This window comes from Callospermophilus lateralis, chromosome 8 (genome assembly GCF_048772815.1).
Source record: "Callospermophilus lateralis isolate mCalLat2 chromosome 8, mCalLat2.hap1, whole genome shotgun sequence".
NCBI classification, from domain to species: domain Eukaryota; kingdom Metazoa; phylum Chordata; class Mammalia; order Rodentia; family Sciuridae; genus Callospermophilus; species Callospermophilus lateralis.
The window spans coordinates 2,538,276-2,555,869 of record NC_135312.1 but is presented as its reverse complement, the minus strand read 5'-3'; the positions used below and the strand labels follow the sequence as shown (position 1 = coordinate 2,555,869).

The window sequence follows — 17,594 nt, the reverse complement described above, 5'->3', positions numbered from 1 at the left end:
TAATGGATGCAAAATGCTCCAATCATGTCTGTGCCACAACTTATTCAATCAGGCCCTACTGCTGGACTCTGCTTCCCATTTTTATTAGTACTAAGGTGTACACACCTCAACAACTGCAAAGAGATGGGGTACTTGACTCCTGTAGCACTGAGCCACATTCTAGGATAAGGAAACTGAAGAACTTCTGAGCTCCACACCTACCCAAGTTTGGGCCTGCGCAGGTGCCACCACCTCTGCCTGCCCTCTCATTACCCTGTAAGGGCACCCCACACCCACAGCAAAAGACTACCTGCCACTTACAGAGCTGAGCCTGACCCTACCTTCCGCTGAAGGACACTATGATGGCAACTTTCCATCTGCCCCCCACATGACTTCTCTATTTGCTTGTTTCTGTGAACACCATCTCCTACTGACCCCTCTCCTCCTGTGGTGCTACACCACTTTCGGTTCCCTCTTTCAAATATCTTTCCAATTTCTTTCTTCCTTCTTTTCAGAACAGACTCCTGTCACAATTTGGCTCTAACCACTCCTCCAAGATTGCTTGCCAGTGCCCTCGGTGCTGCCATCCCAGCTGAGTTCTCAGGGCACCCACAGCTGACCTCTGCCTCCCCCATGAAATGCTCCCCACCCCCGCCTCCGTGAAATGCTTTTTTAAACCTGGCTTTATTAACACCACACCTGCCTGCCTCCCCACCTGGCAGTGGCTGTCCCTTCCTGTCCCCCAACAGCATCTCCACACATCCCTGACCTCTGAGCTAGACTCAGTGGTCTGGGCACTGGGGCATCTCCGCCCCTCCACTTGGGCTCAGTTCACTGTGACCTCAGGCAGTCTCAGATGTTACCGACTGGCTTTCTCTCAACAGCTCTAGACTCTCTTTCAAACAACACTTTCACCCCACCAGGTGCCCAGCAGGCGCTACCGCTGACCACTTCCATGCAAGGTTCTGATCTCCCAGAGCCACTGTCCCCACTCTGTCTCACCTGTGGTAGCACCTTGCTGCCCTGAAACCTTTCTTCCACAAGTCCCAGGGACAAGCCACAAGCACACCCTGCTGGTTCTACTTGCACACTCTGAGCATAGGTACCACTGCACTACGAGGCCTCATTCGAGCCTCCTGCTCAGCTCTCATCTCCCCTTGAGTCTAATCTGGGCAAACTCAAATCACCACACTGCTCCTTTGTACCAAGCCCTCTAAAGGGTTCCCAAAGTCTACTACACTGGCCTTCCCACCAGGCCCTGCTGCCCGTCCTTCTTCCTGTGGCTGCTCCAGCAGGCCAGCCTGCTGTACCCTAACAGGCATGTTCCCACCTCAGGGCTTTGCACTGCTGTGTGCTCTGTTTAAAACACTCCTTCGCAGGCCTCTGCTAGAATCACCCCTTCCTTCCTGCACGTGTACTCAAATATCCCCTGGTAAGCTTTCCCACGTAACTTGTTCACTGACGTACCTACTGAAGGTGTCTGACCTGCAATATTGCCCAGCAAGACTTCTGAATGCAGCTGCACGTGTGCAAGCTACCACAGGTAGTGTCAGTGTCACAGAAAGCAGAAGAGAAACCAGGCATTGACTATGCACTCAGGCCTTCTATTTCGGTCTTCCTCAAACTGTGCACACAGGTAAAAGAGAACGAGACAGAGCAACCAGAGCAGTGCTCGGAAAGGATCTACATATGGGTTTGGAGTCCCTCACCACTTTAACCTGTCTGCTGATCCCACCAGAAGCCAAGACTCTTACAGAAGCCAAGAGTCCTCCTCCTACTGACCAACTGATCTTGGAATAACAGGCCCATCAAGAAATCAGAATGAGGTAAAGTTAGGAAGATAGCAACTATCCATGGAGTCAGTCTGTTTTTATCAAATGCCCAAACTATGAGCAGCTACTTGCTACTCAAGAGCACTTGTTCTGTGTGGATGAACAAAGTGACGAACACCCATCTGCTGACCCCACTCAAAACTCAGCGTGAGCAAAGTGTGGTGGTGCACATCTGTAGTCCCAGCTACTCAGAAGACTGGGTAGGAGGATTGCAAGTTCAAGGCCAGCTTCAGCAACTCAGCAAGACCCTGTCTCAAAATAAAAAATAAAAAATGCTGGGGATGGAGTTCAGCTGAAGAGCAAGCCTGGGTTCAGTCCCTAGCGCCACAAAACAAAACCAGAGCCCAAATTGCAGGTCAGTGCTCTGCCAGGCAGCTATGGGACCTTCTGGTGGGATGATCCACAGCAGTCCCTGCAGCCCTCCCCCCGTCGCAAAGGTGCTGCTGCAAGGGGTACAAGGCTCACTGTGCCTGGACACCAAGGGCTGTGGGCTCCACCTAACGTGGCACATCAGACCCTTCCTTTCACTGCACTTGTGCAAACAACCAGTCAGTCACACCATTTGACCGCAGGAATTCTGACTAAATGATGGATAACCACATTACTTTATAAGAGATAAAGTGGTAATCCCAAAAAGCTAAAGAACAAACATAGGAGACAGTATTTAAAAAAAAAGAAACCTAGTTTTGGTCAGACCTGTCCCAAGCCCAGCCCCAGCACTTTTAGCTGTGTGATGTTGGAAAGTCTCAACAACCCCTCTGAGCCCTGGTTTCCCCACTTATAAAGTGGGTAGTCAATCACAACCCGAGAGGGTCACTGTGGAAAGAAGTCATGCCCTGTGACAAGCACTGATGACTCTACCAAAGCACGACTCCACCACGATCTGAGGGGAAGCCGATCCCATCCAACCCCCTTCCACAAGGATCTCAGTCTACTTCACACAGGAGGAGAGCGCTGCGCAGCAGCAAGCTGGGTAGTGGTGACTGACCTGCTGCTTGGCCAACATGGGCAGGATGATGTCCGCCACCTGCCGTGACAGCCGTTTCCACTTGTCCTCGTTCTCCTTGTGGCACTGCTGCAGGACAAGGATGAACATCTCCAGCACCTGCAAGAGCGTGCGCGGTCAGCAAGCCTCACAGCTCGGCACCTTATTTTTACTTGTTCATCCCCCACCTGGTACTGGTTTAGTTGGACAAGTCCAGGATCCAAGCAGATGGGTCCTTGATTAAGGATTGAGGAAGCAGGCCCATCCTCGCCTGTGACATGTGGATGTGAGGGAACCAGAAGAAAACGCAAGGGGAGACTCAGCAGGTCCTTTCAGGGTGTGTGTGAGTCACCTGCTGCATGGATGACTCACAGGAGGTCCTATTTCTATGGAATTTATAAGATTACACACTCAGAGAAAAGGAACAAAATGAAACATCAAACTTGTATCAGCCTATGGGAAAATTCAAACACGGCCTGACCCAGCTTGCTCTGCAGGCGCCCCTACTTGTCTACACATCAAATCCACTCTGGGTTCTGCACAAGGTGATCCCTGCGTGACACCCACCTCCAAGAGTCATGGAGGGCTGAGTGAGAGTCTCCACACAGAGAGCAGGGTTCATTCTGGACAGAGACACTGACTGGTGAAGGTCTGTGATAGGCAGCACATCCCTGTCTGTGGAATGAGTTCTTCTGGGTACAGCCCTGACGTTCGCGTACAGCAAGCTGTGACAGCAGAGCTGAGGAGCTGCAGCGCACCACCTGGGCCACCACACCCACCAAGTTACTACCTGGTGCTCCCCACCAAATACGCAACCCCTGGGCAACAACTTCAAGGCTGCTAGACAGACACAGCCACCTCAGGGACATCCCTGTAAAGCCCTCCCGACCAACCATCTCCACAGCTGCCTTCTCAGGACAGCACATACGTCACCAGAACCTAACCCCTTCATGCCAGAGTGTGCTCAGTCTCTTGTGAGGCGTGCAGATGGTAAGCCCCTCTGGCGCACGGCTGCACTGCTATGCTGGCCTAGGCCAGCTGCTTGCTCTAACGCCACCCTGCAGTGTTCTCCCTTCTTATCACATGGGACTTAGCTAAGCAGGAAGTATTTTGATATCACACACAGTGATCAACACGAGTGTCCAGGACTAGGGCTGCAGCTCAGCAGCAGAGTGCTTGCCCAGCATATGCAAGGCACTGGGTTTGATTCTCAGCACCACATAGAAATAAACAAATAAAATAAAGACATACTGTCCATCTACAACTACCAAAAAAAAAAAAAAAAGCTAATTTTTATTTGTACTTGGGCTGCCTAGAAGTGTCTTGAAATTCTTGCTCTACCTTAAAGAAGACCAAAAACAGAAAATCAGTTCAATGTAAAAGACTCTCATGGGCCAGGGTTGTGGCTCAGTGGGAGAGTGCTTGCCTAGCATGCATGAGGCGCTGGGTTCAAACCCTGGATCCACATAAAAATAACAAATAAAATAAAGGTATTGTGAAAAAAAAAAAGAAAGAAAGAAAAAGACTCTTACCGGTCAAACAGCAGTATATAAAGGAAGAAAAGTCTTCAAATAATTTCAAATTTGAGATTTATATCATTTCATAGAATTCTACCATTGTGATCAACACTGTCTTGGTAAAGACACAGCCAGCCCATCCCATCTCCATCACTGGCTTCTCCCCAGGCCCAGAGAGCCCAAAGCTGGTAGGTCAACACATGCAGGACCCCACAGCACTTCCTTTCGTGGCCCCCACTCTCCCTGCACATTCCCCTTACCTGGTGGTACTGGATGAGTCTCAAGAGCATCGACACCACCACCTCCTTCTGAGTTTCAAGCTCTTTCCCAGCATCAGCTTTATTTGTTCCTCTCAACACAAAGAGGTCGTGGACTATGGGCTGCAGAGCTGGGATGGCTGTGGGCACAGAAGAGCATGCTAATAAAGCCTCCGGAGAACACTGCATTTGGTAGACAGGTCTAAACACCTTCAAAACAGTTTCGAGATATAAGTAAAACCCTAGCCTGTACTTAGTTTGTGATAGGAGATGAATTAAGCCCTGGTTTCATCAGTGAGTTGTGAAATTATTATTCTACCACTGAGGGAGACCAAGGATCTTTCTCTGAACACTGACAGTTTTGTGAAAGCTTCTGAAAAGAAAGAAAAAAAAAGGGGGGGAGGGTTCCTTTAATATAACATCATTTCTGACAAAAGAGAGCTTAAATTGAAAAGTAATTTGGAAGCAGTGGCGTGCACCTGTTATGTCAGCTACTCAGGAGGCTGAGGCAGGAAGATTTCAAGTGCGAAGCCAGCCTCAGTAATGCAGCAAGACCCTGTCTCAAAATAGAAAACACTAAAGCTCAGCAGCAGAGCACCCATGGTTCAACCTCCAGTACCAAAAAATAAAAGAGCTTTCCCAATAACCAAACTAGTAATAGCCTTGGTCTCGTGTATAATCTAGTTGATTTGCCTACAAAGATAATTAATACTTTTCCTACAGAATTGTCACAGTATCAGATGATGAGACCTTCTATGTAAACTATCTCATTAGATAAAAATTTAGTTCCCTAGTTATCTTGGGCTGAAAAAGGAACCAAACTAAATTGATTATTCTATAGAAAAAAACAAAGTAATTTATTGTAATTGGCACACAGTACACTCTTAGTAACATGCACACACACACGCACACACACACCCAAAGACATGCACACATGGACACACTTACTGACTTCCTCCAGGGAAACAAGCATCCCTGTACAAAGTACAGGTTTAAGCTGCCCACTGACTCTGATTCTCTGCCCAAAGACCCTCCAAGTCCAAGAAACTAAGAAAATATTAGTTCCCTATATCTGACATTTGAATGTTCAACTAAACCCAGTGACCCAAATGCCATGCCTTTAATAATCTGTGTTTTGCTGAGACTTGAATTGAAACCTTTGAGAAGCCATGTCCCAGCCCTTTAGCTTAATGTGGAGCCTGAGAGGGCAGCCCAGACCAGCCTCTCAGCACCGCTTGTCTGCACTCTCCTGCAGATGCTGCAGGGGGAGAATACTGGATGTGGTAACAGTATTTTGCATCTAGTGGTCTGCAAGCATCCTTAAATATATCCCATCAAAGGTCAAAAACCTACAGAGGGCTGCGGGTATGACTCAGTGATAAAGCACTTGCTTGCATGTGTGAGGCACTGGGTTCGATCCTCAGCACCACATTAAAAAACAAAAAAAAGTATTGTGTCCAATTACAATTTAAAAAATATGTAAAAAAATTTTGTTTCATATGGATAAACAGGAGCATTTACATTCAGACTGTTTTATGATCTTACTATTTCTCATGTTTACTCAACAAGTAGATTCCGGACTCCTAAGACTCAAGAATGTACCCACTCCTCTGTGGGCACTTGTCACCTGCACGTGCACGTACACACCGCCCACACGCGCTCAAACACAGGGTCCATGCAGCAGAGCTGGCATCCACACAGCTCCAAGTGGTGGAAGAAGACTAACACTGTTGGGCATGTCACGACACTTGAAGACAGGGAAAGGTGTGGCCTGTTACCATGTGTCACAGCCTTCCTGCCACTGGCCATGATGCCATCACAGAGCTGAATGATTTTAGGAATTCCAATGATCTGTTTTGAATGATAGCGTTCGTAAGACAGTAACACCAGGAAGAAAAAGATGTTTGGAATAATTGCCTCTGATTCCCTGGAAACAAAAACATCCATTTAGACATTTCTTAGCAAAATTAAGATACATGATCAATATAAACAATACAAAATAACTTAAGATTCAGCCTTGAGAGACAAGGCACACACTGAGCTAAACAGCCTCAGCAACCTTGTTGATCCTTCCCATGCACAGAGAGCTTGATGGCCAGGAGGGTAAAGCAGGAGCAGGTAGAGAGCACCTGGCAGCATGGATGACCTGGTTCTCCACCTGCCCCTTCACTCTTGAAGCACCTCAGACTTGAAGGAGGAAAAGTACTCTGCCCAAAACCATAGTCAAGGTATCACATCATAAGGACAAGACGTGGGGCTCCAGACCTCAGTGACTCTTGGAACACTCTCCTTCAACACGTTATTCAAAAGTCCACTTAAGAAGTGCTCCAGAAACTAAAGAGTTTTACTTTTCAGTGCTCATGCCCACAAACCTTAACAGGCATGGCAGGTGCGCTACAGCCTAATGCCTGGAGCAGGAAAGCTGCAGCCACTGGAGGGAGTACGCTTCCTGACACGCAGTTCGACTGCCCCAGAGATGCTGGTCTATGGTTAGAAAAGATGGGCTCCGTCAGTCAGAAATGAGCAACTGTCGCCATCATCAAACCCTTGAAATGTGAAACGAAACCAACAGCGTGTGTGATGACCAGGTACAGAACTTCTAGCAGTCATGAGAAGGTCTGTCTTAAATCTTAAGAGAAATGAAAACGCACTGCATGTTGCTCAGTCAAAGCCCAGCAGGATGTCTTACAGCACTGCAGTCCACACAGCAAGGACAGAACTCTAAATGAAAATATGCTCCTTACCTGAACTGGCCCACTTCAATGTACTCAAACTGCTTCAGGACAAATCCAATGAACACCTAAGGGCAGGAACACAGGCTTCACATCAATAACAGGATTAACATAGAAAACCATGTTATCATGTTATCTGTATAAATTCTGATGAGGCTGAAGCTGTGGCGCGGTGGTAGCGCACTTACCTGGAATGCGTGAGCACCACATATAAATAAATTTAAAAAATAAAGGTCTATCAACAACTAAAAAAATTTTTTGAACAATTTCCTGACAGCAGACAAACCTGTTCGTAACTGCAGAACATTTCCAGGAATCCCTTCAGAGACAAGCTCACTGAATGATCCAAACCTCACTGGGAAAACAAATGATGAATTCCAGGCGATGCCAACTTTACCCTAAATCACATCAGAGGACTGTGTGCTCCAGTGAATGGCAAACCCAGCAAGCAAAAGGGGTTCCCTGTAATATAACGCCCCAAATCTTCCTCTTACCCGTGCTCAACGAAGTATAGTGCAGAGCCCCAAGAGGGCAGCCCACCTGAAGAGCAGAGGTGGCGTGGGTGTCCCAGCTCTTCCGCCCTGACAGGAAGCTCCCACAGACAAGGCAGGACTCTCTGTCCTCAGAGCCCTGGACAGACACTCAGCAGCTGCTCAGGGAATCACTAAGAACTAGATTTCACAACCTTGTTCTTGTTCATGAAACTGTTCTTGTACTGAGACCTAAGTGCCGGAGGAAAGGCGCTATGTGACCAAAGCCAACAGAACAAATGGGAGTCCAGAGCTGGGGGAGAGAAAGGCAGAACTCCACCAGGGGAGGGTGGCTGACAAAGAGCTCTACTGGCATGGGGCAGTGGCAGAGGCACAGGTGAAGCGCTAAGGCAACATTTTTTGTGTACGTGCAGAGCATGGTGCTGAGAATCTGCAGGCTGTCCCTTCTCAGTGTTTAGGTATGAGAGGAAGATTTTAGAGTGACAGAAGAGAGTGACAAAAATCACTCTATTTTGAAAAGAGAATCCATATAGAATGACTACAGAAAAAAATCTGACAAGGCCGCAAAGTCCTCTGCCCAACAAGTCTGTGAAGAGGGGAGTTGTTTACTTCTTGTCTACTGAAGATTGCCCCCAAAGAAGCCACAGTCCATAAGTGCCACATGAGAACTAAGCTTCCACCTCTGCCCAGTCAGAAATGGGAAATCAGAAGGGAAGCATCAATGGCAGTCTTGGACACGCTCCAAGCAGAACACACCAAAGTGGTGCCCTGGCTTCCCTCTTCCCTGCCCTTTCGACACCTGCCACCATCCCTACCTCCCCGGTCCCCACTTCTCCCCACACAGCCTCAGTGTCGGAGGAAACTAAGTGAGGAAATGAATGAAGCTCCCCAAAGGGAATGTCCGGTGGGCCAATTTTCTCCAGGTAGCTTTAATCAAAGAAGAAGCATAAAAGCCATGCTCCAGCCTGACTCCTCTCATTAGAAACTAGCCTGGCCCAATCACGCGTGTCCTCGCTTCTCCCAGGAGCAGATCCATAAGGTGAATGGAGCAGAGAACAAGATCTAAAGATACCTATATCTAAAAGGAAATGGTGAACTATGATAATTCTACCTCAAATAATTTCCTGCCTCGCATAGGCAAGCAGGGCCCTACAACAAATCGTGATGACCTAAAGGTGATTAAACCTTAATGAAGGCACTGGCACGAGCCTTGCTTGGAAAGAGTCTGGATCATGCATCACCAAGGAACACAACTAGCCTGAGATTCATGCCCACAGAGCAGCTGCAGGCCACACAGCCCCCTTGGAGGATCTAGGCACAGGTCTCAGCTATCAGCCTGGGCAGATTATGTTCCTTTTTAAGGGGACAAGCCAACTTTTTATATTGCTTAAAACTGCAAACGATAATTGATAATTTACTGTTAAAAAGCCTCTGAAGGGCTGAGGTTGTGGCTCAGTGGTAGTACAGCAAGTGTGTGGCACCAGTTTCAATTCTCAGCACCAAATAAAAATAAATAAAATAAAGGTATTATGTCCATCTACAACTAAAAAACTACAACTGCATTTAAAAACAAAAGTCTCTGGATTTTGCAAAAATGCTCACCAAAACAATGAATCTTCATTATACCTTGTAACTGAAATTTAGGGCTATTTTGGACAGAAGGAGAGAAGGCAAATGGATGGGGAAACCTCTGGCAGATTTTTAAAGGCTAATCCTACCAGAGCTCAATGTAGACTTGGAGCAGTTGGGGCTTGTTCCCATTCTTGCTTGGCCTACCAGGGCCCAGGCCTTCTGCCTCTGGATCCATGAAATAGTCAGGAGGTAGCAACTGGTGTTGGGGGTGGAACCAAACCTCACTTTTCCCTAAGATAGATAGATGCTAGCATCTTTCTAGGGTAACCTTTATTCAGGTAGATAGGTATAGAGGACAAGAGATAAAAGCCACAAACCTGATCTGAATCCAGAAGACAATAATTGACCCGGAGCTGAACCAGCTGCGCCAACAAATCCAAAACCTGCCTCTGTAATTGCACAGATGTCGTTGTGGTGTATTGCTTCAAAGCTTTAATAACAAGAGGCTCGAAGAGACGAATATGGTTGTGAATGGCATTCTGTAAGAAAAGAAAATCCAGTGAGCTTCAGCCAGAACTCTGGACGGTGAACCTGGGTGTTGTTTCTAGCACCAGAGCACCCTGTGTTCACGGGAGGGGTCCACGGCCTGTCACCAGCATGGCACCATTTACCTTATCTGCTCGGTTCTTTGTGACGCTTGTGAGGTTTGTCTTCAATTGAGTGGACACTTTCTGGAGTACATCAAACCATCTGCCAAATGGGAGAAGAGGAAAGCAAGGAATACACTTCATTAAAAACCAGTTTCAACTTGGCAAAATGCCAACATGTCATAGTCTGGAGAACCAAGTGGCCACTCCATGCAGCAACGGCAAGGGTTGCAAAGAGTGAGACTCAAGTCAGAGTCACAGCTGCCCGGCAGCCACGAGGTGCCACCTGAAGGCCTTCTGCTCCAGGAAACCCACACTCGGCCCAAACTCCAGGAGGACCTGAGAGAGGTGACCAGTGATTTAGAAGACAACACTTGACTTTCTTGGGAGGAATCTTTATAATATTTACACTGATTGTATTATTTTCTTTTAAAGAAATATATCTGAAATTGAGACAGTAACAGTACCAGCCGTGGTGGTACACTGTAATTCCAGCTACTCAGAGGGCTGAGGCAGGAGGACCCCTTGAGCCTAGGAGGCCAGGACCAGCCTCAGCAATGCAGCAACCCTCCATCTCAAAAACAAAACAATAGCAACACGTGCACCTGGCCACATATTCACTCACTTACTTACATCCCACATGATTACATAAAGCACTTAAATAGAGTATTTTAGTCATGACTGTGTGATCACTACATTTACCAATAAAAATTAAGGATTCTATTTTTGGTACTATTCAAGAGTAGCAACTAAATACTGGCTGATAATTATGGTAACTTAAGAAATACCCGGGGTTGAGGATGTAGCTCTGGGGCAGAATGCATGCCTAGCATGTACAAGGGCCTGGGTCCAATCTGTAGCACAGCTTAAAAAAAAAAAAAGAAATACCTTCTGTATTCCAGGCATTGAAAAGACAAGGGTAAATTTAAGTGAAATAAGATTCTCAACCAGAAAGTTTACATTATGGTTTCAATATGAGGTGTCCGCCAAAAGCTCACATGTGAGATAATGCAAAAAGTTTAGAGGTGAAATGATTGGGTTATATAAGAGTCTTAACCTAATTGGTGCATTAATCCCCTGATATGTACTGACTGTAGGCAGGTTCTGTGTGGCTGAAGGAGGCGGGTCACTTTTGGGGCTTTTATTTTGTCCAAGGTGAAGAGAGGTCCCTCTCTGCTTCATGGTAGTGATGTCCTGAGGGGAGTTCCTCTACCAGGATGTTCTGCCTCACGTCAGGCCCCAAAGAATGGAGTCAGCCATCTATGCACTGAGATCTCTGAAACTGGGAGCCCCAAAACGAACTTTTCCTCCTTTAAAATTGTTCTCAACAGGTCTTTTGGTCACAGCAACAAAAAAAAGCCAAAACAGTTTATAAAACACAAAGTAACATATTTGAAACTTTTCTATGACCATTAAACACCTCTGAATACCAACACCACTGAGCCATGCTAAATGGTCTCTCACTCAAACTGGCAAAGTGCTGCCACACACATCACACTAGTGCAAAGGAAAACATCACATAACTTATGAGTCTAGAAAACAGAACGAGCTTTCTTGAAAGTGAAGACAAGGTATGTCCCAATCTGGACTGAGCACCAATGGAATGCAGAGCTGGTGCTTCCCAGACACCTGCTCAGGCTCCTGCTTCCCAGCCTTGGGCTAGGCCAGGCGCTGCTTTGCAGAGAAAGATGACTCATCTATGCATCGACATACTTTCTAGACTTTTCGGAACACAGTGAACAGTGAGGAGACACTGGCTTACTTACTTTTATTTTTAAATGCCTATTCAAAAGTATTCCTTGCTTATCTTTTGTGTTTCTACCAGTGACAGATTCCCACCAGGACTTACCCTGAAGTGTCATGCTCCTGCTCTGCCTGCACCATGTTCCTCAGGCTGGCATCTGCCAAGGCCTGCGTGAAGTGGGTGTAGGGGGCCATGAAGCAGTAATGATACAAGCCTGGCCTCATGCTGGAGGAGCCAAGACGCTGTGCTCGGCCTTGAGATTTGCTGGGGTTAGAGGAGAAGCCATCAAATTGGGAAGCTAGGTTTGTTCCAAAGAGAGTCTTCAGCAGCTGGAATGAAAAAAATGAAGCATTGACACTTGACATAATCCAGAATGAGCAACACGTTAAAACTCTTCCTCGTAAGCAGCAAATCCAACAAAAACTCTGAAATTCAGTACCTTGGGAGACCACGGCCGAGCAGTGCTGCCGGCACCTAAGCATTGGGAATTCCCTGTGCTCCGAGACTGAGCATTCTGAACACAAACCCACAGGGACAAAGGCAAGTGTAAGACAGCAAGGGATCCAGCACAGCTCAAAGTCCTCCATTCCCTATAGTGACTCACATCTTCCTAAGGAGGGAGGAGGATGCCCTCCTGGCCCACCATAAGCAAGCAAAAGAGCGACAGCTCAGACCACCCAGCCCTTCCTGCTGATCATGCCACCAGCACCAGCTTCCAAGGAAGAAGTAGTATTTGGTCACAGGGCTTGAAGGGCCACTGAGAAAGGCAGGAAATGACACTCTCACCTGCTGAACACAAACAGTCGCCATTGTGGGTTCTCGGCTAAAGCAGGACTTCAGGTATCCAAGGATCTCGTCCACACACTGGAAAGAGCAGGTAAAGAATAAGCGACTTGCAGACAGAAACCAAAGACACACACAGCTGCCATTTAAATTGTGTCAACACAAGAGGAAAATCAGTGGGAAGTTTTCAGTTTATTACCTTGAACAGTCAAAAGTCCTGAAATCTAAGTAGAAACATGAAAATCGTTCTTTCACACACTTATATGTCCATTCATTCATCTGTGTTCAATGAACAGACATGGAGTATCTGGTGTCCACTCTATACCCAGGGTCGGAATTCAGAAGAGTGCAAAGGAGTTGAAGCCCTAAATCTGCAGAGCGCCTGGATGTATTTGGCTGAACATAGCACCTTGGAGCACATTGCTACGAGATTTACTACAAATAAGATCTCAAAGTATCTCATGGCAATTGGCCAAAATAACTAAAATGACTGATTATATATATATATATATATACTTTTTTTTTTTTTTTTAAAGAAGGAACAGAGTGCTGTCATCCTTCTCACAAGCTATTCTACCATCAAAAATGAGGCCTAAGGTACTAATCCTCCTGAAGAATCAAGAGGGCGGAGGAAAATGACTCTAAGAACACCATGGATCTAGACTTGCAGTTCCAATAGCATGCTTCCTGGTTGCCCGATCAGCCTCGAGCCACAATTCCTGTCAGCTGCTGTCAATCAGCACCAAGCAGGCGGGAGTGCCTCTCTGCATTTGTGAGACAGAACTTTCTGTATTAAGAAGCAATAGAGTGGGCTGGGGTTGTGGCTCAGCAGTAGAGCACTCATCTAGTACCTGTGAGGCACTGGGTTTGATCCTCAGCACCACATAAAAATAAATAAATAAATAAAAGATATATATATATATATATTTTTTTTTTTTAAAGAAGGAACAGAATGCTGCTAGTATCTAATACACAAGTCAGGTATTCTGATATGCTCATGTTCAAGGTTATACTTTCAGGATTGAACCTGTTATATGCCCCTTTTTATTTTTCATGCCTCATAGTGGATCTCATAAACACTAACAGAAAGAATTACAACCAGAGGCTTTTGGGTTGCAATTTGTCCTCAAGGACCTTCTTAGCAAATATGTATGGAATGATTAGTGGGCATAAGAAACTGAAGCAGGCACTGCAAACAGTCAGAATGGGTGCTGTTTCCGGCCTGAGAATTCCAGAGTGACAGGAATCAGCACCCTGTTGCAGACATTAACATCTAATGTAATACAGAGAGAGATCCCCTTTCTGGCCAGAACAGGGTGAGAGGAAGTAGACTCATATTCCTACCTGAGACAAACAACTTTGAAAAATAAAGTCCAGATCAAAGATTTAGAGCTTCAGTTTTCAAGACACGGACATCAGGCCGTGAAGGGCAGCAATGCTGAGACGAGGGACAAACAAGGTGAGCCTGCAGTTGCCCCAGATCATTGCCTTGAGAATTCCCAGGTCATCCACGAGGAAGATGGACAAAGCCAAGCCCAGAAAATCAAGACAAGGTAAAACCCAGAGTCCAAGGATACCCAAGTCCCCTATGACCCACAAGACAGAGTACTAGAAGAGAGCAATACAGATTCTGGAGGTCTGGGAGAGGTACCAAGGACTCCAGCGCTCAGCAGGGGAGCTCAGGGGCTGGAGAGGGACAGGAAGGACTCCAGCACTCGGTGCCTGTTTGTGAAGATACTACCCAAGAGCAGGTCCGAGAAAGAATCATCAGGAGTAGAGACAGTGTCAGGGCTCACAAAGGACCAGGAATGGTCACTCTTTTCACTAGCCTGATGGTAAAACCCATCCTTTATGGAGCACTCAGGAAGTCCTAGCCTCTCCTGGTAGAGGGGAATAATCAGTGCGCAGATTAAGCACAGCTCCAAAACATCTGACCAATCCAGTTTGCACTGGATTGGAAACAGAGACAACCGTTTCCATGCTATGTAACTGAATCCCAGAACAAACCTCACAGGACTTATGGGAAAACAAAAAGACCCCACGCCAACAGTAAAATTCACAATATCGGGCAACTAGTCAAAGATCAGCAGGCGTGCAAAGGGCAGGAAAGGCTAGTCTAAAATGGAAAGTACTCAATCAACCAAAACCAACCTATAACAAACAAGATTTGAGAATTAGCAAAGCACATTAAACTATTACAACTGTATTCAAAATGTTTAGTAGTCAAAAGAGAAATAGGGAGAAACAAGTCAAACTTTTAGAGATAAAAAATCCACAAAGTTAACGATGAAACATACACTTAACAGGATTTAAAGCAAATTAAACATCATAGAAGAAAAGCTAGAAGAAATCAAAGGTACAGTAGAAACTACACAAAATAAAGAACAGAGGTTTAAAAACTGAAAAACTGAAAGGAGCATCAGTAAGCTAGGGACAACTTTAAGCAACCAGATGTGCAGGTAATTAGAATGTCATGGGGGGAGGGTAGTGGTCCAAAAACAATATTGGAAGAAATAATAGCCCCCAATTTTACAAACTTAGAAAACTATAAAACCCAAATCCAAGAAGCTCAACAAACCCAGCCACAAAAAAACACAAGTTGTGCTGTTTCTTACATCAAGGCACATGACAATCAAACGCTTGGAAGTAGTATAGATTTTAAAGACAGAAAACAAGACATAGAGCAATATGGAGTTATATGAGAAAGCAGGCATTATATATAATGCAAAGCACCCACCACACATTAAATTTCAATCATGTATAAAGAGGAGGACAGAATAAACAAGGTCAAGATGAAAGAAAAATAAAAGTTACTTGTCAATGACACGGAATTACTATTACTTTTTTCATTCCCAGTGTTGGTATTTAGAAAAACAAAATGAAACAACCCTGTGTTTACTCTAAAATCTCTCTTTGCCTTCTAATAACAAGCCAAGCTCACAGAAATCTGAAGCCTCACTCAGGGGTCTGCCACCCTGAGCGCCGCTTGCCCTCAGGCAGTCAGCGCAGGCCCAGGCACACACAGCGGAAGCTCCAGCTGCCTCTCCCTCAGCAGTCACAACCTAGGCTGCCATTGCTTATCTCAAGCTGACCAGGTGCCTCAAGCGTATGGTATCTTTGCAACTAACCCCGGATTATAGTGCAGCAGGAATGGATTTCAAACCCTGTCCAGATCACACGTCAGTGAAGAGGAAACCTCACAACAGTGAGGCCCAGTGCCAAGAACCACCTTCAGAGGCTCCTTCCCCACCTACCTCACTAGGTAGGTAAGCCTAGGGAGGGAAACTGCAGCCTTGCAGAATGGACCTCCAAGTACAAACACCTAAGAGAACCTGTAACTGGAGATAATAGAGGCCTCTGTGGAACAGCAAGGAAGATAAATGTACAAAAACAGGAAAGTAGAGGTGAGCAAAACTACCTTCATATGAAAGACACAAGGAGGAGGAAAAGATGCTGAATTCTCCAGTTCTTCTTGTCCCAAACACAATGATTTTCAGAACAGAAGTTTCTATATACACCTTTACCACACATGCAGAACAGTAGCCCTGACTTTAGGAATATAAAGATCAACTCATGTCGCTCTTGATTAAAATGTGAACTGATAATTATTTACCTTTGAATCTTGGGATAATGCAGCATTTCATGAATTCACTATGACGTTTCTATGGACGATTGCTACATACAAAGAAGCAGATCCAGAGAAGTTCAAAAACTACAGACTCTGGGTCCATGACTCAAGTATTCACCACAGAACCCTTATAACTTTCCCACATGCTTGAGCATTTTCTTTCTTTTTTTTTTTTTTCTTTTAGGTTTTTCAGCGGACACAACATCTTTGTGTTTGTATGTGGTGCTAAGGATCGAACCCGGGCCGCACGCATGCCAGGCGAGCGTGCTACCACTTGAGCCACATCCCCAGCCCGAGCATTTTCATTATAAAGTGGTGGTATGGAGGGAGGGGGATTATTGCACTTTAAACCAAAGAACATGAACACTGGGCACATAGCGAAGGCCTGAGATCCCAGCGATTTGGGGAGCTAAAGCAGAAGGATCCCAATTTCAAGGACAACCTCAGCAACTTAGTGAGACCCCTTCTCAAAATAAAAATGAAAAGGGCTGGGGATGTGGTCAAGGGTTAAGTGCCCCTGGGTTCAATCCCCAGAATCAAAATGAGAACAAACAAAACAAAACCAACCCAAAGAACACGTGTCCCCCAGCTCTGCTTCTTCCTAAGGTACAAAAAACCAGTCACACACTATCTTGAGTCTGTTCTTGCCCTTTTCCACCTGGCCAAATAAGAAAGGATTTTTTTTTTTTTTTAATTTTTAAGTTGTTGATATACCTTTACTTTGTGTTTTTTTTTTTTTAAAGAGAGAGAAAGAGAGAGAATTTTTTAATATTTACTTTTTAGTTATCGACTGATACAACATCTTTGTTTGTACGTGGTGCTGAGAATCGAACCCGGGCCGCACGCATGCCAGGCGAGCGCGCTACCACTTGAGCCACATCCCCAGCCCATTTTACTTTGTTTTTTAAACTTATATGTGGTGCTGAGAATAGAACCCAGTGCCTCACACATGCTAGGCAAGTGTGCTACCGCTGAGCCCCAGCCCCAGCCCCAGAAAATAAAGGATTTTATCAGCACATTTTTAAGCCAAATTTTCTGGAATAAACTGGGTCTGAACCATTATACAGCACCAAACTAACATGCTGAAAACAAACATAAATCCTCCGCACATCCTATCTGAGACAGCAGAGGGATCAGGAGCCTGACATGAGGATGTGGAGTTAGGGAGAGGTCCTTCCACACTGCTGCTGCTTCCTAGACATGCCTGGAGTACTGGACCTCTTCCTGAGAAGCCCCAGCCCACGGGCACACACCAGGTGTACTAGCCACAGCTCAAGGAGAAAAAAGGAGACACAGACCTTCCCAATGTCCTGCAGTGTCGCCAGCTCTAGAATCTGAGAAAGAACATCCAGGGCTGAGCGCAGAAACCCCCCAAACTTCTCAGTGCTGTTCTGAAGATCCAAGGTAACCTTGGTAAGGCAGAAGGA

The 17,594-nt window shown here is 45.9% G+C and overlaps 1 protein-coding gene across 1 annotated transcript in view; it reads right to left on the bottom strand.

Moving 5' to 3' along the window:
• Htt (huntingtin) overlaps positions 1-17,594 on the bottom strand; it is a 142,901-nt gene that overhangs the window by 50,186 nt on the left and 75,121 nt on the right. Inside the window, exons 29-37 of the mRNA XM_076865159.1 lie at positions 17,466-17,576; positions 12,543-12,620; positions 11,862-12,085; positions 10,037-10,115; positions 9,743-9,904; positions 7,315-7,370; positions 6,349-6,497; positions 4,574-4,710; positions 2,800-2,916 (exon numbers count right to left, since the gene is read on the bottom strand). Coding sequence (XP_076721274.1) covers positions 2,800-2,916; positions 4,574-4,710; positions 6,349-6,497; positions 7,315-7,370; positions 9,743-9,904; positions 10,037-10,115; positions 11,862-12,085; positions 12,543-12,620; positions 17,466-17,576 — 1,113 coding nt within the window. The remainder of the gene's footprint in view (positions 1-2,799; positions 2,917-4,573; positions 4,711-6,348; positions 6,498-7,314; positions 7,371-9,742; positions 9,905-10,036; positions 10,116-11,861; positions 12,086-12,542; positions 12,621-17,465; positions 17,577-17,594) is intronic.